Source organism: Diospyros lotus, chromosome 9 (genome assembly GCF_014633365.1).
Source record: "Diospyros lotus cultivar Yz01 chromosome 9, ASM1463336v1, whole genome shotgun sequence".
Classification (NCBI taxonomy): domain Eukaryota; kingdom Viridiplantae; phylum Streptophyta; class Magnoliopsida; order Ericales; family Ebenaceae; genus Diospyros; species Diospyros lotus.
Genome location: NC_068346.1, coordinates 4,041,044 through 4,063,773, shown reverse-complemented (window position 1 = coordinate 4,063,773; position 22,730 = coordinate 4,041,044). Strand labels below are relative to the sequence as shown.

General features: G+C 36.9%; 1 protein-coding gene across 1 annotated transcript in view; it reads left to right on the top strand.

Moving 5' to 3' along the window:
* The first annotated feature begins 3,508 nt into the window (after positions 1-3,508).
* Positions 3,509-22,730, top strand: part of LOC127809789 (uncharacterized) — a 58,025-nt gene continuing 38,803 nt past the window's right edge. Inside the window, 3 exon segments of the mRNA XM_052348886.1 lie at positions 3,509-4,059; positions 13,290-14,016; positions 16,319-22,308. Coding sequence (XP_052204846.1) covers positions 3,713-4,059; positions 13,290-14,016; positions 16,319-22,308 — 7,064 coding nt within the window. The 5' untranslated portion in view covers positions 3,509-3,712.

Genomic DNA, 22,730 nt, shown 5'->3' with positions numbered 1-22,730 from the left:
ATAATACTTAAAATATATTATCCACCATAAGATATATCAAAAATTCATAAGGGGATTTAAATATACCAAAAATAGTTTTACTAAAATTATATTTTGTTAAATATCAAAATACACAATAAGTTGATTGGAATAATTTGGCTCAACAACCATAAAAATAAAAAAAATAATAGATTATTAGCACTAAATATAAACTTTTTAATTAATTTGCACTTGTTTAGAAATATTTTAAAGAATTTCAAATATTTTTAAAAAAATTAAAAATAGAAAAAATGTATGTTTATTATAAATATCATTATCATGACAAAAAAGAAATAAAAAATAAATTTTTTTTATTTTGTGGTATCTAAGAAAATGAATCCAAGCAAAAAATAAACACAGGATGAAAAAGTTTAATGGGGGAAGCTTGGGAGATATTTCCAATAAAATAGTCTCGAGAGATTACTTTTTGCTAGACGAGTCTTTTATTTATAAGGATGAGAAGACTAATAAGTGGTGGGAGAGCCACAATTCTTGGTGGCTGTTGTTGTCAAAATACAACAATCTATTTTTAATTGGGGACAAACGCAAGAGTCTCAGGAGTTATGCTTTCACTGATGAGAATCTTGACAAGCAACTGGATCTGACAGAGTTCAAGATCTGGTAATCCAACAGAGCTGATGGTCTGACAAGGCTGATGATCTGATGGATTGATGATCTGGTGGCCTAAATGATCTGGTGGCCTAATGATCTGGTGGTCTAAATGATCTGGTGGCCTAAATGATCTGGTGGCCTAATGATCTGGTGGTCTAAATGATCTGGTGGCCCAAGATGACTGAGTGACCTGAAGGTGACGAGTGGCCTTGGTGACCGAGTGACCTGAGGGCGACGAGTGGCCTTGGTGGCTGAGTGACTTGAGGGCGACGAGTGGCCTACAAAACGAGAGCACCATTAGGACGCGGATGGGGGTCCCCGCGCAAACCCTCCGATGCTTCAATTAGATCTCGATAAAATATGAAATAATGTTTCAATAACTCAAAATTGCGTACCTTGTGATGAATGCATGGTCTCATATTTATAGCAGGGAAGAGAGAGAAGACGTGCGAGAATCGGGGCGAGAATCTCACGGCCCATTTCGATGATTTCGCGGCCCATCCGAGAGGGAAAAAGAAGAGAGATTGACCCAAGCCCACTCGACCATGACCGAGTAGGGGGCCACCCGATTATGCCTTCTTTTGCCCGTTTTCTTGGCTCAGTTTTGAGTGGTTCCCATATCTCAATTTCATTCCTAATTTGCACATTTATTGAGTTTGAATATCTCAAAACTCAAAACATGAAAGTTGTAGATAATTCTCTTAGCTTTCCACAGGACTTTGAATTAGCTCAATCGGAGTTCTTATGAGAAAGTTATGACAAAAAAACTAAAGCAGTGTCATACTCACTCGACATAACCGAGTGGGTCATGAAAAGTAAGGGAAATTTGGTCTCCCCATGACTGAGTGAGGGGCCACTCGGTCATGCCTTCTTTTTGGCTTTTGTCTTGATTCGGGTCCATCTTCCTTCAACACTTGACTCTGAGCCTTAACAGTGCAGGTGTATCAACTTCATGCCCGATTTGCACCTTGATTCAGCTCGAATCTCTCAAAACTCAAAACATGAAAGTTGTATGTAATTCTCTTATCTTTCCATAAGAATTTGAATCACATCAATCGAGCACATATGAGAAAGTTATGTCTAAAAAATCAAAATAGTGTTGTACTCACTCGGCATAACCGAGTGGGCCCTCCCCACTTGGTCTCGGCTCAACCTTTTGTTCCTTCAGCTTATTTACTTGATCTCCTACAACCTGTTGGGCCTTTGGGCTTCATGTCCATGTCTCATGACTTTTTTAGGTGTTGTAATACTCCAAGTTTGCAGGGCATATCAGTAGGTATTTGAGGCTTTTCTTTGGATTTGTAAGCAATAATATTGGAGCTCTGTGAGAGTATTCCGAATAATAGTGACCGAGTGATGCCTGAATTATCGAAAGAATCTCTTGAAGGCTTTGAGAGAGACTCTCGAGTAAGGTCCCAAGAAGATCACTTGAAGACCTTGAAAGAAGTTCCTGGGTAAGATTACTCAATTGTCTTTTGGTCTTAGTGTTTGAGGTCTTAGGTGAAAAAAATTGTTGAGGTCTTTTTAAGAGTATTAATTTTTTTTTATAAAAAAAATAAATAATACATATTTTTACATGAACATTTTATCATTTTATTAAATAAGAAAATAAAATTCAATCAACTATAAAGTATAATAATATCTTAACGACAATAAATTTTTAATTAAAATATAATGGATGTGACATTCAAAGCAAAAATGTCACTATCTAGTGCCTCGGCCGAGGCTTGGAGGTTCCTACGACTGTGTTGCTGGGGGCTCAGCTCACCGGCGAGAGGTTGCTTCGTTGCCAGGGGCAGCGATTCCCACTCCACCTGTGAGTCCAGTTTCCTTGGTAGCACCGTAGTGATTGCGTCATTTTCTGGCCAATGACACTCAAGCAATAACTGCTCGTCCACTGCTGTTAGATATTTCTTGCAGCAGTTATTTTGGCGGACAATAGTAAAGTGAAACTTGAAGGAAGGCCGAAGCAAACTGCAAACAGTGACTGTGCTGTGTCACCGTGTGGACTTGTGGAGTGACTGCGCGTGCATGAGAGAGAAAAGGGGGAAGAGGAAAAAATTGAGAAAAAAAGTGAGTTTTATGGAAAATTAGAATGATGAGAATTGGAATTTGAGATTGGGCCCGCAACGATTAAAAATTAAAAAATGAAGTAGAAATAATAATAAAATTATTATTAAAAAATAATATATATTATAAATTTTTAAAATGAGGGACCTTATAATATTTGGGGGCTTATGCGGCCGCATAAATGACTTTAGGGTTGGGGCGACTTTGTCTTAGTCATTCGATTTTGGTCACTCGACTAATATTTCTCGAGTCTCTTAGTTATTCAATGACTTTTTGCACTTATGACATATTTTTGTGGATCTCTTATTTTGATATATTTTTTGGCCTTTTCTTTGAATTTGATCTCACTTTATTTGACATAATATTATTATTTATAAAAAAATATATTTTTAAATAAATTTTATTTTTAACAATAAATATAATTTATAAATTATAATTTAAGTATCGAGATATCATATCAATAATAATATATTTCTCATAGTTTTGTAAAATTTTATTAAAATGATTTATTTTAATAAATTATCACATTATTATCATATAATTCACTATGATAAAGTGAACTTGTCACTTTATTACAAAATATTTTATTTAAATTTATAATATCATTCTTAAATGAGAATTATTAGTGAAAAAAATTACAATTAATTATTAGAAAAATTAGTATTATAAAAAGTTATTTTTTTTTTCAATAATTTACCCTAATATTATTTTTGTCGTTGACGTGTCGCCGTCGCTGATTTGACGGAGACGAGAACAAATACGGGTATATAAGATGCGCGGCGGTAATCAACCGGCCAAGTGACTTTGCTTTTCCTTTCGCGCAAGCAAAGCCAACGACAGGAAATCGAAATCGGAACCCTAACCAGAAGAAGAAAACCATCAGAAACAGGGGAGACGTGTTTGATATTGGCTGTATTCCCCGGCGCCGACTTCTCTCTGATTAATTAATCCTAAAATGCGGTGAACTTCTCTCCGCTACAATCGATCGTTCTTTTTGATTTTTGTCGGAGAAATGGAGTCTCCGTCGGTGGCGGACCCGCTCGTCCTCGAAGATTTCGGCCAGAAGGTCGATCTGACCCGGCGGATCAGGGAGGTGCTGCTCAATTACCCCGAGGGGACGACGGTGTTGAAGGAGCTCATACAGAACGCTGACGACGCCGGCGCTACCAGGGTCCGCTTGTGCTTGGACCGGAGAGTGCATCCCTCTGCGTCGCTCTTGTCGGACAAGTTGGCTCAGTGGCAGGGACCGGCTCTGTTGGCTTACAACGACGCACAGTTCACAGAGGAGGATTTCGTCAGTATTTCGAGGATTGGAGGGAGCAATAAGCACGGCCAAGCTTGGAAAACTGGTCGTTTTGGGTACTCTGTTAATCTTCAGCCTATTTTTTAGTAGCTTATTTTCTTTTTCTTTTTTGTTTTTTTTTTCACTCATTCTCAGGCTTTTGTTGACCAAAATTTGGTCCGTTGGCTCTGTCAGTACATGCGTCTGTATAGAGCCATAAACTACTCTGACTAATATGTTTCGGTACGTTTTTGTTTTCTTTGTTTTTCAAAACAACATGGACAAAATAAGAAATACATCTTGTTTAATTGCTATCATATTATGCCAAAATCATCGAAATTTCCTGTGAGTTGTAAAATCGAAACTGCAGAAATTTGATAAGAAGTCAAGATTCAGCTGGAGTTCTAGCATAAAGTTTATACTTCACAATGTGGCTTTGGTAAATGTAACCCATTTTGGTTCCCATTGGAATCTTACTTCCTTCTCTTTCCAAGATCAGCTTGTCAAGCAACCTTTGCCAGTTACTGTACAGGAATGCAGCTGCATAAATGTGTGATGCCAGTAATGATTTTTAGTTACGTCGTCAACTTGCCATGGATGTCAGTTGTAACTTTTGACTGAAGAAGCTGGCTTTTTTCTATGTGTAATATGTTGTGACAGTGTGTTAAATAATCAATCATCAGCTAAACTATTGTGTAGGACTTTTGTGCCTGGTCTGCATGGATGGGATGAAACTAGGACTCTGCCTGCACGAACTGGTTTAGCTAGTAAAATGAACCAAAATTTTAATCATCAATGCATACAGGGGATCACCAGTTATTTGCATTTGGAGATAATAGACGTGTTTTTGGCATAGCTATATGTTTTTCAATGAGCTGTTGAATGGATCTGGGTACAATGGACGAGATTGTTGCAATAGGTATATAGTTATAATACACAATGAGAAAATCTTAGGTATGGCATCTATGTAGTTGATAGTTAGTAATGTAGTGAAGCTTAAGTTCCTTACAAGTATACAAAAACAGAAGCTTATGCTATTACTAGGAAGGGAGATAGGTTTGATTTTGAAGCTTGTTTGGGGGAAACAGTTATTAACATTAGTGGCGTCTGTCCAAGTCCAAGTCCAATTGGGGGTAGGAAGATTAATTTATTTCCCTAGAGAATATATATTTACTGTTTGCCTTAGATGGTCTTCTTGAAGATTTCGTTGATCCTGAGTTATGTGCACCACTTAAATTTAGTTCGTAACTGCACTTTTTATACATTGCGGTGTGAGGCTTTTTGTGTTGGATACTGATTTAGTTTGTCATAACTGCTTGCCTTAGTTTGAGTAAATGGTCAATGAACAGCCTGCTTTGTCACATGTGGTCTGTCATTGAATTGAGGCTTCTAGGATAATAACAGTGCCCTACAGTCTATGCAGCATGAGAACACTGAGTCCCATCAGACACTGACATGTGCACTTGTGGGCCATTTTGGATACATATCAATACTTGTTCAAACAGGCTTTATAATTTAAGCATTTAGAAATGGTCATTTTTTAGATTCTTGTGGGTGTACATGCAGATGATTGGACTGTCACGACCCTAGGGGTACTATTATAATTAGACTAAAGGTGAATAAGCCTCTTGTACTGAAACAGTTACAGCTTAAGTCGCTTGTACCTATTTGGTTATGTCATAACAACCGAGGGAAGAAGCCTATAAAAAGGTCATGTGCATGTGGATGGGAATCATGAATGAGAATATTGATTCTTTCCCTCCAACTTCTTTTCCCTCCTCTCTCTCTCTCTAACTCTCCCTCCAAATCCTATGTCCCTACTATAATTCCAGGATTAGCCAAGTCTCAGATCTGAGGCCTGACATGGACCCTGATTGTCTATCATTTCCAAAAGTTAAAACCACATACAAGTTTAAAAGAAAAACAAGAGATCAACTGGAAAATAAAAGTAATGCAGGTTAATAGTTATTCCACCTTTAATTTTTTTTAATTTTAGAAATTGGAGCCTAAATCTTTCAACTTGTTTATGAATAATGCTTTTTGAAACAAATATAAAGTTGCTTGCTCTTCTTTCCTTATGTGTAATGTGAAAAATAGTTTCTTACCATTTTTTGATATAATAACATATAAATGTATATGTATATGTATAGTTTCCTTATGTGTCATGTATACATGTAATATTTGGATATTGAGGTATCATTGTTCCATTCCTAACTTTTTTGAAGTCGTTGTACCAATCATAACTTAATAACTTTTTTTTTTTTTTTTAATTGGCATGTACTCATTGTGGTGTATTTTGCCATACTGGTTCAAACTTATCGCTACATCTGTCATAGTTTCAAAAAGTATGTTTTTTATTTCATAATCTGCATGGTATGATATTTACTTATTTTTAGTATTGATTTAATTAAATTGTCAAAACTCATGTAATAATACTACCTATACATATTATAAGGATATTTGAAATATATATATGCATATAGATATATATTATCACAACTCAAAAACTCAGATTATTGTATATACATATTTGAAATAGGAGTACAAGTCTTTTAAATTTCCTTCTTATTTGTGGGTTAATAATAAGTTTTAGCTTATGGTTTAAGAGTTTCTTTTGTAAAGTTTCAGTCTTATTTAAATAAGAAAAATGTGAACCCACTGCATGTGATTTCTGCATTGCAGGCTTTGGGGAAGGTTAATTGTATGCAATGTTATCTACCCTTGCTTAGCAAAGAGGCTGTACCCTGGACTTGAACCTCTAAGCTCTAGGTCACAATGTAGCAACCTTACTGCTGCTCCAAGGCTCATCTTCTTTGGTTTTATCTAAATACAACAACAGCAACAATAACATATCCAGGCTTTATCCTACTATGTGGGGTTTGCTACATGAATTCTAGACTTCCGTGTATTTTTATGTTTTGTCATATCTTCATTTAGACCCATACACTTCATATCAAACTTTAATGTCTCTCCCAAAATATTTTTAGGTCTGCCTCTACCTCTTTTTTTAACTAATTGTTCCATTTCATCAACTCTCCTCATAGGAGTGCCTCTTGGTCTTCTTCTCACATGACCAAACTATCTTAGTCTAGTCTCTCTCATCTTCTCCTCGATTGACACTACTCCTACCTTATTGCGAATAATCTCATTTCTAATTTTATCTTTTCTTGTATGGTCACACATCCATCTTAGCATCCTCATGCTCATCTTTTGCTCATGCTGGTATTTGACTATCCAACATTCTGAGCCATACAACAGAACTAGTCTTATAGTTGTCCTATAGAATTTTTCTTTTAGTTTTAATGGGATTTTACCATCACATAACACCCCCGATGCATTTCCATTTTAGCCAACCTGCCTTAATTCTATGCGTGACATCCTCGTGAATTTCTCCATCTTTTTGAATCACTGATCCCAAATATCGAAAATGGTCTTTTCTGTGTATGATTTGGTCATCTAATTTTATTATAACATCATCTACTCTTGTATTCTTACTAAATTTACATTCCATATATTCTGTTTTCCTTCTACTTAATTTAAATCCCTTAGATTCTAAATTGTTTTTCCACAACTTAAGCTTAGTGTGAGTCTCTTTTGTTTCATCCACCAACACTGTCATCTGCAAATAACATACACCATGGCACCTCTGTCTGAATGTGTTTAGTGACTTCATTCATTACTAAAGCAAATAAGTATAGACTTAGTGCAGAACCTTGATGCAGTCCCATTGTAATTTTAAATGGTTCAGTATCCCTTCTGCATGTTCTGACCCTTGTCTGTACACCGTGATACATGTCTTAAGGGCTTGTATATAGGCTATTCGAACTCATTTTTTCTCTAAAACCCTCTATAATACTTCTTTAGGGACCATATCATAAGCCTTTTCTAGATCTATAAACACTATATGCAGGTCCTTCTGATGATTCTGATACCTCTCCATTAGGCGCTTCAGTAGGTATATAGCTTCCATTGTTGATCTACTAGGCATGAAACCAAACTGATTTTCCAAGACGTCTGTTTCTTTTCTGAGCCTCTACTCTATTACTCTCTTTCAGAGTTTCATGGTATGACTTATTAACTTAATTCCTCTGTAATTTTCATAGTTTTGAACATCTCCTTTATTCTTGTATATAGGAACCAAAGTACTCTTCCTCCACTCATTTGGCATCTTTTTTGATTTAATGATTGCGTTAAATAATTTCGTTAGCTAGGAGATGCCCTCTTCTCCCATGCATTTCCATGCTTCTATTGGTATATTATCCGGTCCCACCGCCTTATGATTTTTCATTTTTTTTAATGCTTGCCTTATTTCTTTTGAATTTATGCGTCGATAAAATGTATAGCTCATGTTCCTTTCGGAGTTAGTAAGATGTCCCAACCTAACTCTTGTGTCCCCACCATCATTGAATAATTTTGTCAAATACTCCTTCTATCTCTCCTTAATCGCTCCCTCATTCACTAATACATTTTGGTTTTCATCTTTTATGCATTTCATTTGGTTTAGATCCCTTGTTTTTCTTTCTCTTGCTTTAGCTAATTTATATATATCCTTTTCTCCATCTTTTGTATCAAGTTGTTTATATAGATTCTCATATGCTTTTGACCTTTTGACCTTGCTTCACTAACAGCTCTTTTTGTTGCCTTTTTTGCTTCTTTATAATTTTTTAGGTTTTCTTCATTGTTGTACTGATATACAGCCTTATAGCAAGTTTTCTTATTTCTAATTTTCAATTGTATCTCTTCATTCCACTACCAAGACTCCTTAAAGTTTGGGGCTCTACCATTTGTCTCTCCAAGAACTACCTTTGTCGTGCTTCTCAGGGCAATAGCCATTTCCCTCCACATCTGGTTTGCTTGTCATTCTCCATTCCATTCCTTTCTACCCCTTAATTTTTCTTTGAACATTAATTGTTTCTCCCCTTTTAAATCCCACTACCTAATTCTTGGATTTTGTTTTATGTGACTTTTTCTCTTTCAATTTCTTACTTAGACGTTAAGTATCAAAAGTCTATGTTGAGTAATCAAACACTCTCCCAATATCACCTTACAATCCCTATAACATAACCGATCTTCTTGTCTCATGAGGAAGTAATCTATTTAGGTGCTCTATGTGACATTTTTATATGTGATTAAGTGTTCGTCTCGTTTTTTGAACCTAGTATTGGTTATGATGCGCCCATATGCCATAGCAAAATTTAAAATAGACTTACCTTTATTATTAATTTCCCCGAATCCATATCTTTCATGTACCTCTCTATAGCTGTTTCCGTCTCTACCTACGTGACCATTTAAGTCACCTCCTATAATCACTTTCTCTTCTCTTGGTATCATTTGTATGAGTCCCTCTAGGTCCTCTTAGAATTTTGTTTTTATCTCCTCACCTAACCCCACTTGTGGTGCATATGTACTAAAGATATTCATAGTCATTCTTCATAGACCAACCTTCTTCACCATAATAATCCTATCCCCTATTCTCTTTACATCCACTACCTCATCTACTAAGCTTTTATCCATAATAATTCCTACTCCATTTTTCGCTCGATCATTTTCTGTGTACCATATTTTATATCTAGTTTTTGATAAAGTTTTTGTTTTTTTCCCTATCCCGTTTCTTGAAGGCACATAATATTAATCTTTCTCCTAATCATCACATCTACCATTTCCATAGCTTTGCCTATTAATGTTCCTATGTTCCATGACCCAATCCTTAATCTATGATTTTGATTTTAGGCTTGAATTTGAATTTGATTTTGGACTAGCTTCTTTACCCGCATCCATCTAAGCAAATGCGAGGACCCTTGCTCATTTGTCACTACATCTGGGCGCTGATGCAGCGGCCCTAGCTCACTTGACACTACACGCGAGCAATGTAGCGTGTTGTTATGAAGGGTTACACCCCAATGGTTTTTCATGGTTTATCTAGAGTTCATGTTTTGGATCCGACTAAGTTTTATGTTGGCTGTCGGCTACCTAACACAACCCTCCTCCTTTATTTGGGCTTGTGACTGGTAGTGGATAACATCTCTAGGTGGAGTTTGGTTTTATCTAAATATGGTAGAAAAATTTTATGTTGCTAATAATTAAAGATTTAGCATAAAAGGTTAATTGTATGCCAAAATAAATATATAAACATAAAAATCTAGATAATATACAGAACATCTTTTATTTCTTAACAAAAAAAACAAGTCCTGAAATATGTTGGCATTACCTATCATATATCAATACAAGCGTGTAGAACATGACTTGCTCACTTTTATACTGCATTTTATTTGGTACTCTATGTTTTTGGGAGATAATATTCCAAAATTAGGGAAGGAATAAAATTCATAGATTTTACTTTGAATGTTCAACGAAAAAGTTTGAGTTCTATATTTGTTTGGATTGTTAGTAGAATCGTAAGAGATTTTGTTATAAAGGAATCAACAAGTAGTCTACTTGTGATGCTTTGATAAAATGAGAGCAATGTGACTTTGAAAAAAATGCTAAGAAAAACATAATCGTTTATCAGTGCTTGACTAAACCAGACATTTCTTCATTTTCTTTACTCGCCAGTCATTATGAATTTGTTTAGAATTGGAGTTCTACATTGCTGTGCTGAGGGTGCAAATTCATTATATGTATAGACCATGCAAGTATCTACCCATAACCATAGATGTATGGTGATGAAATGGCACTGCATGACAAGAAAATAAAGTCATGATAGCTATGAAATGACCCTTTGATCTTTAGAGAGAGAGAGGGAGGGAGGGAGAGAGGATGCCATTATACACCTGACATTATATTTATACTAAGAGACATCTAAAATAGAACATCAGATTTGTGCCACTACAAGGTCAGATATACACAACCTTGCACTTCTTATGGAGACATTTTTTCCATTCTAAGGTCTTATGACAAATTTGAAAGGAACAACCTGACATAGATCCGAAACCCACATTTAATATAAGTCCGAGCCAGTTGAGCACAGCAATGCATACCGTGCAAATTGTAAGAGATTTTTGGTTTTGTATTATGTGGAATATTGAAGGGAGGAACATAAGATTTTTTTTGAAATTCTGAAACTTTGTTTTTATTCAAGGGAAACATTCTGATTTTCTTTCTCTTCTGGGTCAGAGTTATTTATTTATTTATTATTTTTTTCTCTCCTTTGAAGCTTTTGTAGCACTTTTAGATGATAATGTGGCATAAGTAGCTGCTTTTGTATAGGGTTCATCCCCTTAAGGCATTTCTTTTATATTTAGTGTTGCCTTTCCCAAAAAAGAGAAAGATTCCAGAGCATAGTTGGATACATTGATTTAATTTCCATATCTTCATTGCTGTTTTATCCTAACCAGAACTAAGTTGAATCCAGAAATGATTCACTGGTACTAGTCCCATCCCTAACCTATTTTAATCTCCTCAAAACCTCCCCAATAGAATTGTATGAGCAGATATAAATATTATTGGTAAGTTGTGATCCGTATTTAGTACTGAGGTTGTACAAAGGGATTTTTCTTTTGATGGTCAGATTGCATGGTTCAAATGTCGTCTCTTTGGATGAGTATTCCTTCTAGTAGTCTTGTGCATGTACTGACATGGGATATAATGGCTTTGCAGAAGATATAGCCGTGGATAGAGATAACGGTAGAGCTAGAATTTGTGTAGTGATCCGACCCTGCGAGATTTAGGCTTGTGATGATGAAAAGTTTTGTCCAAGTACATATTTGTCATAACAAGAGAAGTTTCATGTTGTAATTGGCAGTTTTAAGTTAGAAAAATGATGTGGTGTCAATGGCTAACAGTTCATGTCATATGATAATTTAATTAAAGAACATCTTAGTGGCTTTAGAATGGACTGGAAGCACAAAAGGCTAGTGTGTAGTGTCTCTCAATGTTGTGTGAGATTGACAAGTTTGTCCTTGCAATGGATATGCTTGAAAGAAATCTGTCTGACATCTTCCATTTGGATCCATCTTTTTGATCTTATCATAACTCAATTGAAGATCAATGGATTTTTTTTTTTTTTTTTTGAATTATGAGCATTTAGTTGGAAGATTATTTTGTCAATTGATTGTTCAAAACGTTAAAAACTTAGTTACTTGATGTCAAGAAATTCTACACATGCAATGTACCCATTGTTAATAATTAATCAAAAAACATTGCTGAATGAAGAACCGATTTCAAGAACATGCTTTTAGGCCTGTTATTGATTAATGAATAAAGTAGTCACAATCTATTGATAGTTCCTACCTTGACCCTAGCTAGGAATCTGATAATCCATAGAACTAGAACAGCATAATGAAAAAAAGGGTGTTTCCAGTGCATGAGTTTCCTTGTTTTGTGAGAGTTGGGCGATGATTGTCTTTGCACGCAGCCTTTTGTTTTGCAAAGAGGTTGTTTCCACAACGTGAACTCATGGCCTTTTGTTCCTTAAGGTTGTGGTTGCTACCAAGGCCCACTCTTATATGAACACAACGAAAAATATGGTAAGAAGACTAAAAATATACTAGATCCTTCACACAACGTGGTTCTCTGAGTATATGGACATAAAGCTGCCTAACTGAGGTGGAAATTTTGAATAATATTTGAACTGGAAACATGATATTTACGTTTGATGACTTCCTATGTTGTGATTGGGTTGAATACACATGTACCTATTTGAATGGATTGGTAGTGTTTGAATGTCCTTTATAAAATCAGCTCCCTAGTCTATTGACCATGAGTCTTCTGCATTTTCTGTTTATTGCTCCCCGTGTCTAATCTCTTAACTTCTATGTGCTTATTTTCCATTTAGCAGGTTTAATCTCAAATACCTGAAAGAGACAAGCCCATGGAATTAGTATCAAGCTTGCAGACAATAATTTTACAAGAAAGTTATTTACTTTTGCCTTTTTTGTAAATGATGTACATACCTAAATATCTGTTTAATTATTATTATTTTTTTTTGCTGGGTGTATGTTTAGTTATTTAATTTAGCTTGGTTGAACTTTTACATAGAGTTTAGTTTTCTTAACATTTTCAGATGTTTCTGATTTTTTGTCTTTTCTGCCTTTGTTGTAGAATGTTTCCTAAACATTGTTGCTCCCAAGCTAAGTGAATAAATACACCAAAATGGACTTCTGAGTTTTAGTCATGCTAGTCTACATACTGAAAATAACTAGTGCTCTATTAACTTATGGATATTGTTGTCTGCCTTAACATCTGGATATGGATATGCATCCATACATAAAATTTTATTTTCTTTCCCTTTTCTTTTCTTTTGTGTGTGTGTTTAATCTTTTTTAGGTGTGTATTGTATCTTTGACACAGTATTTCCTTTGTTTTCTAGGGTTGGCTTCAACTCGGTGTACCATATAACTGATTTACCCTCTTTTGTAAGTGGTAAATATGTGGTTCTGTTTGATCCTCAGGGTGTTTATCTTCCTAATGTCTCGATGGCAAATCCTGGAAAGCGGATAGATTTTGTCACTTCTTCGGCTATCTCATTTTACGAAGACCAGTTTCTGCCATACTGTGCTTTTGGCTGCAACATGAAAGTTCCTTTCCCTGGAACTTTATTCCGCTTCCCATTGAGGAATGAAGATCAGGCAGCTAGTAGTAAGCTCTCCAAGCAAGTTTACTTGGAAGAAGACATTTCTTCCATGTTTGTTCAGCTTTATGAGGAAGGAGTTTTTACACTACTTTTTCTTAAAAATGTACTCTCTGTTGAAATGTACATATGGGATGTTGGGGTCCCTGCTCCAAGGAAGATCTATTCATGCTCCATTAACTCAGTAAATGATGACACTGTTTGGCATCGGCAAACACTACTGAGATTATCGAAGTCCATAAATTTTTCTGATCCTGTGATTGATGCCTTTACTTTGGACTTTTTGAGTGAGGCAGTAATTGATTCCCATTCTCAGAAGAGGGTAGATACTTTCTATATAGTGCAAAAAATGGCTTCTCCAACCAGTAGAATTGGTGCCTTGGCCGCTACTGCATCCAAAGATTATGATATTCACCTGTTACCTTGGGCATCAGTTGCAGCGTGCATTTCTGACAATTCATCTCATGTAATTTAGAATATTTTAATGTCCTTCTGAATCTGTTCTCCCCCTCCCTCTCTATATTTGTTTGAGTGTGCTTATATGAATTATGAAGATTTGTGCATATAAAGTTTCTTTGAGTGTTGGCATGTGATTTTATTGGGTACTAATATTGAAACTCGTTTAGATTGTTATATTTAAGTCACAGTTTAGGGAAATTTCCACCTTTGGTATGAGAATGAACTGAAAAATTGGTTTTTGTTGGTCTTAATATGATCTTTTCTGAAATAGTTTCTAGATGCTCATAATTTGTTCCTTTGCACTTGGGCTTCATTGCCTATTATGTTTATGATATTTCTTGGGGCACCGGTGGTTCAATTATGTCTCTTTAGCATTTGGGATCCGTTGAATAATTTTTATAACCAAAGTTGCTTGAGTGCCTATGAAATTGTGCATATAGAGTTCCATAAAACATTGGCAGGACACTGTACTGTTGCTGATTCTGAACTTGTTTAGATCTTTATCTTCAAGTCAGATGTTTTAGGTTATTTTACACCTTCCATTTAGCTATTATTACAAATTTGGCTTTTGATGTTCTCAAGCACCATTCTTAGTCTGATCAGGTGCTTGTTTATATGTGGCCTCTTGTTGTTTAAGTGTTTTGTTTGTTGGTGAAGGAATTATGTCATCTAGGATTTGTGCTGTCAAAAAGAGTAGTTTTTCCTTTTTAACCATTTTTTTATGACTTAATCGTTCAGCACTGACAAGGCCCTGACTATTAGAAAATGATGTATATGATATTAGTTGAAAGAATAATGCTATTGGTACACATTTGTGTATACCTTGGACTACACAAAGGTGTATCAATGACAAAAATGTCCCTCATGAGGCGCGTGAGACGCATGGAGGCGAGGGGTATTTTGGTCATAATACCCCTTTGTGTAGCCCAAGATGTACAAAAATGATGTACATCTAGCATGTTTCTAGTTGAAATATTGCTAAACCATTGATCATATGCATGGTTGTTGATGTTCAATATGTATAACCCTCCAAGTGAAATATAAATATATGTACACAGCATGGATGCATGAGTAGGATGCCGCGACCAGTGATGGGTATGCATCAGTTTTACAGGGACATAATATGATAAGAACAAGTCCAAGATTTTTAAAAATTAGGACTGGAAAATACATATATGTATAAACGAAAATTGTAAACTTTTCTTCTTTTTTGGATAGATCATATTAAACAGTGATAAATCATTTTTCCATATTTCTCATATTGGATAAGAAATGTCCTAAATTCTAGATGGAAGAAACTTCAATTATTTCCAAATTGGTAATTGAGCTATGCATAGGAGGGTTGGTAGGTTTAGACATATTGTTTTTAATTTTATCAATAGGATCAGAATTTTTTTCTTGTTGAATATACAGTGTGTTTAAGTTATAGACATATGTTTTCAAAGTGTGTCCCTTTCCTATAAAACTTGAAAAAAATATAGACATGTTTTGATGTGTGCCAAACAAGTGTCATGCAGTGTCCATATGCTGTTACCACCCAACATGGATATGGTTTGTGTCCGTTCTTCTTGGGACATGAGGATAACTGAGCTGGTTGATAAAGGAATGGGAGACCCCTTGTTCTACCAGTTCTACTTACCAGTATAGTGCTTATGGGGACCAATGTGCAGCATGATTGAGCATTTGGTTTGGTCCAAAGGTCCGTTTTTATATGCTAGGAGCCTTGAAATCTTTATACTTGAGATGAAATGCTTGAAAAAATCTGCCAGTGAAAGTTGTTATATATATGTGTGTGTGTGAAAATTGATTTGTAAATTGAGTGCGAGTGGTTCTCAACAAGTTTCTGTGAGGATTCCAGAGGGATAATTGAGCAGGTACCATGTTCTTTAGTCTCTTTTCCCCATTGTCTTGCTGAGGCATTGACAGGATTCATTTTGTTCTTAAAATATCATATGTTAAGAAGTGATCTGAAAGAAAAAACTCCCAAGTAACAACATTGTAGTTTTGGATTCTAATCTTGTATCTCCACACTCTTGTAAATATTTAGAAGTTGATCTTAGAGGTATTAGCTGGGGCTTTTGATGCAAGTGGTAAATTGGGTGTAACTAGAAAGTGGTATTATTCATTAAGGATAACATAGTTTGGTTGTGCACTTTTGTGCATAAGTTAAATAGCTAGCTTTGAACTCAGCTTCTGTATACTGCTGCTTTCTGTTTCACTAAGGGTAACTTTTCTAGACCTTTTTCCCTAAAAATTGATTTTGTTGTTTGTCATATCAAAAACATTGGTTAATGTGCTCTACTTAACAGGATGAAATCCTTAAGCTTGGACGGGCATTTTGTTTCCTTCCTTTGCCTGTACAAACTGGAATGACTGTGCATGTTAATGGATACTTTGAGGTTTCATCAAATCGTCGTGGCATTTGGTATGGTGATGATATGGACAGAAGTGGAAAAATTCGTTCTCTCTGGAACAGGTTTCTTTTAGAAGATGTTGTGGCCCCTACTTTTGCACAATTGTTGCTTGGTGTGCAAAGATTGCTGGGCCCAACAAAATTCTATTATTCTTTGTGTCCCAGTGGCTCCTTTGAAGAACCATGGAGTGTTTTAGTTGAGCATATTTACCGGAACATTAGTGATGTTCCTGTCTTGTATTCAGACCTTGAAGGGGGACAATGGGTTTCACCAATGGAAGCTTTTCTTCATGATGAGGAGTTCTCAAATAGCAAGCAACTTGGGGAGGCTCTCGTGGAGCTGGGAATGCCTGTTGTTCATGTGCCTAAGGTTTTATTTGACATGCTTCTGAAATCTTCTAGTGGTTTTCAGCAGAAAGTGGTTACTTCTGATTCAGTGAGACATTATCTTAGGGAATGCAGAAGTCTAATTTCTCTGAGCAGATCATACAAGCTGGTATTGTTGGAATATTGTCTTGAAGACCTGCTTGATGCTGATGTTAGTACACATGCATTTAACCTGCCTTTGGTCCCTTTGGCAAATGGCAACTTTGGGTTGTTTTCTGAAGGCTCCACAGGACTTTGTTATTTTATCTGCAATGAGTCGGAATACAAGCTTCTTCAACGGGTCTCAGATAGGATAATTGATCACAACATTCCTTGCAACCTGTTTGGCCGGCTATCAGCCGTTGCGAAGGCCTCAAATTCGAATCTTATTGTTTTCAATGTTAATTACTTCCTCCAAATTTTCTCTAAATTTGTACCTGCAGACTGGAAATATAAAAGCAAGGTAGTTTGGGATCCGATGTCTAATTCAAATCATCCAACTTCACCATGGTTTATGCTTTTATGGCAATATCTTAGAGATAGGTGTGAAAAGTTGTCTTTATTTGGTGATTGGCCTATCATACCGAGCCTTTCTGGGCATCTACATAGACCTTCATTACAATCAAAGCTGTTGAATGTTGAAAGGTTGTCTGAAAAGATGAAAGATGTTCTTATTAAAATGGGATGCAGCATTCTAGACAACAGTTATGGTGTTGAGCATCCAGAGTTGTCTTATTATGTGAATGATGCCGATGCTGCTGGTGTTTTGGTATCAATTTTTGATGTTGTCTCTTCAGGTAATAGCATCTCACAAATGTTCCATTATGTTAAAATGGAAGAAAGGGATGAGCTACGCCACTTTCTTCTAGATCCAAAATGGTATATTGGAAATCATATGACTAATTCTGACATATGGAGTTGCAAGAAGCTGCCTATTTTTAGAGTCTATGGTGGTCAGTCTGCTCAAACTATACAATATTCAGATTTGGAAAACCCTCCTAAATACTTACCTCCATCAGATGTTCCCAAGTCCTTCCTTGATGTGGAATTTGTTTGCAGTTCGTCAAATAGTGAAGAAGAGGTTTTAAATAAATATTATGGAATTAAGCAAATGAGGAAGGCGAGTTTCTATAAGCAGCATGTGCTACACAGAGTTGGGACTTTGCAACCTGAGGTTCGTGATGGTGTCATGCTATCAGTTCTACAGGAGTTACCTCAGTTATGCATTGAGGATGCATCTTTGAGGGAGTATTTGAGAACTCTGGATTTTGTGCCAACATCTAGTGGTTTGTTGAAATCACCTCCTAATTTATATGATCCTCGTATTGAAGAATTATATGCTCTATTAGAAGATTCTGATAGTTTCCCTAGCGGTATTTTTCAAGAGCCAGGCATTTTGGACATGCTACAAGGTTTGGGACTTAGGATGACCGTGTCTCTTGAAACAGTCATACACAGTGCTCGACAGGTAGAGCAGTTAATGCACGAGGATCAACAAAGGGCATATTCAAGAGGCAAAGTTCTTCTTTCCTATCTAGAAGTAAATGCATTGAAGTGGCTACCTAATCCACCAAATGCTGATAAAGGAACAATGAATAGAGTGCTATCACGAGCAACAACTGCACTCAGACCTCGCAACTTGAAATCTGATACAGAGAGATTCTGGAATGATCTTAGGATGATTTCCTGGTGCCCTGTGCTTATTTCTCCCCCTTATCAAGCATTGCCATGGCCTGCCGTGTCATCTATGGTTGCTCCTCCAAAGCTTGTAAGATTGTATACAGATTTGTGGCTTGTTTCAGCAAGTATGAGGATACTTGATGGAGAATGCTCTTCCACAGCTTTGTCACAGCAGCTTGGGTGGTCATCTCCTCCTGGAGGCAGTGTAATTGCTGCACAACTGCTTGAGCTTGGAAAAAATAATGAAATTGTAACAGATCAGGTGTTTCGGCAGGAGCTGGCCCTAGCAATGCCAAGGATATACACCATCTTGATGGGCATTGTTGGTTCAGATGAGATGGATGTCGTTAAAGCTGTTCTAGAAGGATGCCGATGGATTTGGGTAGGAGATGGATTTGTGACCTCTGATGAGGTTGTCCTTAATGGTCCTCTTCATTTGGCTCCATATATACGTGTTATACCTGTTGATTTAGCAGCTTTTAGGGATTTATTTTTGGGGCTTGGCATCCGAGAATTCTTGAAACCCAGTGATTATGCCCATATACTGTCCAGAATGGCTATGAGAAAAGATTCCACTCCCCTTGATGCACAGGAAAATAGGGCCGCCTTGTTGATTGCTCAACACCTGGCTGAAGTTCAGTTTGACGAACAGCAAATTAAGATTTACCTACCGGATGTCTCGGGCAGACTGATCTTAGCTACTGATTTAGTTTATAATGATGCTCCCTGGTTGCTTGCATCAGAAGAGCCTGATAGGTCATTTGGAAATGGAACTGCTGTGGCTTTAAGTGCAAGGAGAGCTGTTCAAAAGTTTGTGCATGGAAATATATCTAGTGATGTAGCAGAGAAGCTTGGTGTCCGTTCGCTTCGGAGGATGTTGCTTGCTGAGAGTGCTGATTCAATGAATTTAAGTTTGTCAGGTGCAGCTGAAGCATTTGGACAGCATGAAGCCTTGACAACTAGACTTAAACATATACTTGAAATGTATGCAGATGGACCTGGGATTCTCTTTGAACTTGTGCAGAATGCAGAGGATGCTAGGGCTTCTGAAGTAATTTTTCTTTTGGATAAAACTCAGTATGGGACCTCATCAGTTCTCTCTCCTGAAATGGCAGATTGGCAGGGTCCTGCTTTATACTGTTTTAATGACTCTGTTTTCAGCCCCCAAGATTTATATGCGATCTCGCGTATAGGTCAAGAGAGTAAACTAGAAAAGCCTTTTGCAATTGGAAGGTTTGGGCTAGGATTTAATAGTGTTTATCACTTCACAGATGTCCCAACATTTGTCTCTGGGGAAAACATTGTCATGTTTGATCCTCATGCTTGTTACTTGCCTGGAATCTCTCCATCTCACCCAGGCCTCCGAATAAAATTTGTAGGGAGAGAGATCTTGGAACAGTTTCCCGATCAGTTTTCTCCTTTCCTGCACTTTGGTTGTGACTTGCAGCATCCATTTTCTGGCACCCTCTTTCGTTTTCCCCTCAGAAGTGGCAGTGTTGCTTCCCGGAGCCAAATAAAGAAAGAAAGTTATGCACCTGAAGATGTCATCTCACTCTTTTCTTCATTTTCTGAGGTTGTTTCTGAGACACTCCTATTTCTACGGAATGTGAAAACTATCTCTCTTTTTGTCAAGGAAGGAGCTAGCAGCGAAATGCAACTTTTACATCGAGTGTCTAAGTACTCTGTTAATGATCCTGATGCTGAAGCCAGTAAGCTTCACAATTCGTTTAGCCTTATGTATGGGAATCAACAAGACGGAGTGGATAAGGACCAGTTGCTTAACAATGTGAGCCAATCTGGGAACACAGTTTTATCATGGAAATGTCAAAAGATTGTGGTGAGAGAGCAAAACCCATCTGGTTCAAGGTCACACCTGTGGGTAACCAGTGAATGTCTAGGAAGTGACCGTTCTATGAGTAAATCTGCAAACACTGACAAGAAATCTAATAAATTTACTCCTTGGGCTTCTGTTGCTTCATATGTACACTCTATGAAGATTGATCCAGAATCTAGTGGTGTTCCCATTTCTGAGGAACCTTATATTATTACTCCTGACATAATTCAAGTTCCCTTCACTTCTGTTCAAGATAGGAAAACTTTTGAAGGTCGTGCCTTCTGCTTTCTACCACTTCCTATAAGCACTGGTCTTCCTGTGCATGTTAATGCATATTTTGAGTTGTCATCAAATCGGAGGGATATTTGGTTCGGCAATGACATGGCAGGAGGAGGGAAGAAACGCTCAGACTGGAACATTTACCTTCTTGAAGATGTGGTTGCCCCAGCCTATGGTCACTTGCTTGAGAAAGTTGCATTTGAAATTGGTCCATGTGATTTGTTCTTTTCATTTTGGCCAACCATGATAGGATTAGAACCTTGGGCATCAATGGTGCGGAAACTCTACCTTTTTATTGCTGATTTTGGACTCCGGGTATTATATACAAAAGCTAGAGGGGGACAGTGGATTTCAACCAAACAGGCTATTTTTCCTGATTTTACTTTTCACAAGGTTAATGAACTTGTTGTGGCATTATCAGAAGCTGGTTTACCTATAGTGACTGTTTCTAAGCCAGTAGTTGAGAAATTTATGGAGTTCTGTCCTTTTCTGCATTTCCTTACACCTCAGTTACTAAGGCCTCTGCTGATTCGGAGGAAGCGTGAATTCATGGACAGGGATTCAATGATCTTGACCCTTGAGTATTGCTTACATGATATTACAGTTGCTAGTCAGCGTGATAGTTTGTGTGGTTTACCTTTGCTACCTCTTTCTAATGGTTTATTCACGACCTTTGAGAAAAGGGGAGTGGGTGAAAGAATATATATTGCATGTGGAGATGAGTATGGTCTTCTTAAAGATTCAGTCCCTCATCAGCTTGTAGATGCTGGGATACCTGATACTCTTCAGGAGAAGTTATGTGATCTAGCTCGAAGTGAGGATTTCAATATGTCTTTTCTGACATGCCATTTACTTGAAAAGCTCTTTTTGAGGCTTCTTCCACCAGAATGGAAGCATGCTAAGCAAGTAACTTGGGCCCCTGGTCTTCAAGGCCAGCCTAGTTTGGAATGGATGAGGCTATTATGGAGTTACCTGAAGTCGTCTTGTGATGACCTTTCAATATTTTCTAAATGGCCTATTTTACCAGTTGGAAACAATTATCTTCTGCAACTTGTTGAGAATTCAAATTTGATTGAAGATGATGGGTGGAGTGAGAACATGTCTTCTCTTTTGGTCAGAGTAGGTTGTGCAATCTTGAGGAGTGACTTTGTAATAGATCATGCCCAATTGAAATTATATGTGCAGCCCCCCACATTAAGTGGTGTATTAAATGCCCTTGTGGCAGTTGCAGGTACGCCAGAGAAAATTGAGGGGCTCTTCAAAGAAGCATCGGAGGGTGAACTGCATGAACTTAGAAGTTTTATTCTCCAGTCCAAGTGGTTCAATGAAGACTCTATGGATAGCATGCACATTGATATCATCAAACATCTTCCTGTGTTTGAGACCTTCAGGAATAGAAAATTAGTTTGTCTGAGTAAGCCTACTAAATTGCTCAAACCAGCTGGTATACGTGAGGATCTTTTGGATGATAACTTTGTGCGAGCTGAATCAGACAAAGAAAGAATCATTTTAAGAAATTATTTAGGAATAAGTGAACCTCCAAGGGCAGATTTCTACAAAGATTATGTACTCAATCGAATGCCTGAATTTGTATCTCACCAGGAATCTCTTTTGACCATTTTACGGGATGTTAAGCTTTTGATCAAAGAGGATAGCTCTATCAATGCAGCACTTTCGGCTACAGCTTTTGTGTTAGCGAACAATGGATCTTGGAAGGAGCCATCCAGGTTTGTACTCATTTCTCCTATCCATATTGGAATTTGTTTGCATTAATAAAATGATCATTGATCTTAAAGTTTAATTTAGAGTGAGATCAAACTAAATCATACTTCCCTGGTTTGCATCGACCCCTCTCCCCTCCCTCTCTTTCTTGATGCAGGAGCATGTCAATTATTTTCATTCACCACATCTCATGAAACTTTTCCATATAAAGATAGGCTGGAGCTTTTTCTCATCGTTCCCTCGGGTTGCATTAGGAAGGGCATGCAATGCGAAATTTTGTCACATTGTTTCTTTGCATGAATTTGTATTGTTAATGTGACTCGTAGAAGTCAATTAACATTTCAAATGCTGTGCCATCTACCCTAACTTGGTTAGGATAAGATGCAATTAGGATGATGATAGTATTAGTCTTTTTGGTTTCTATTTT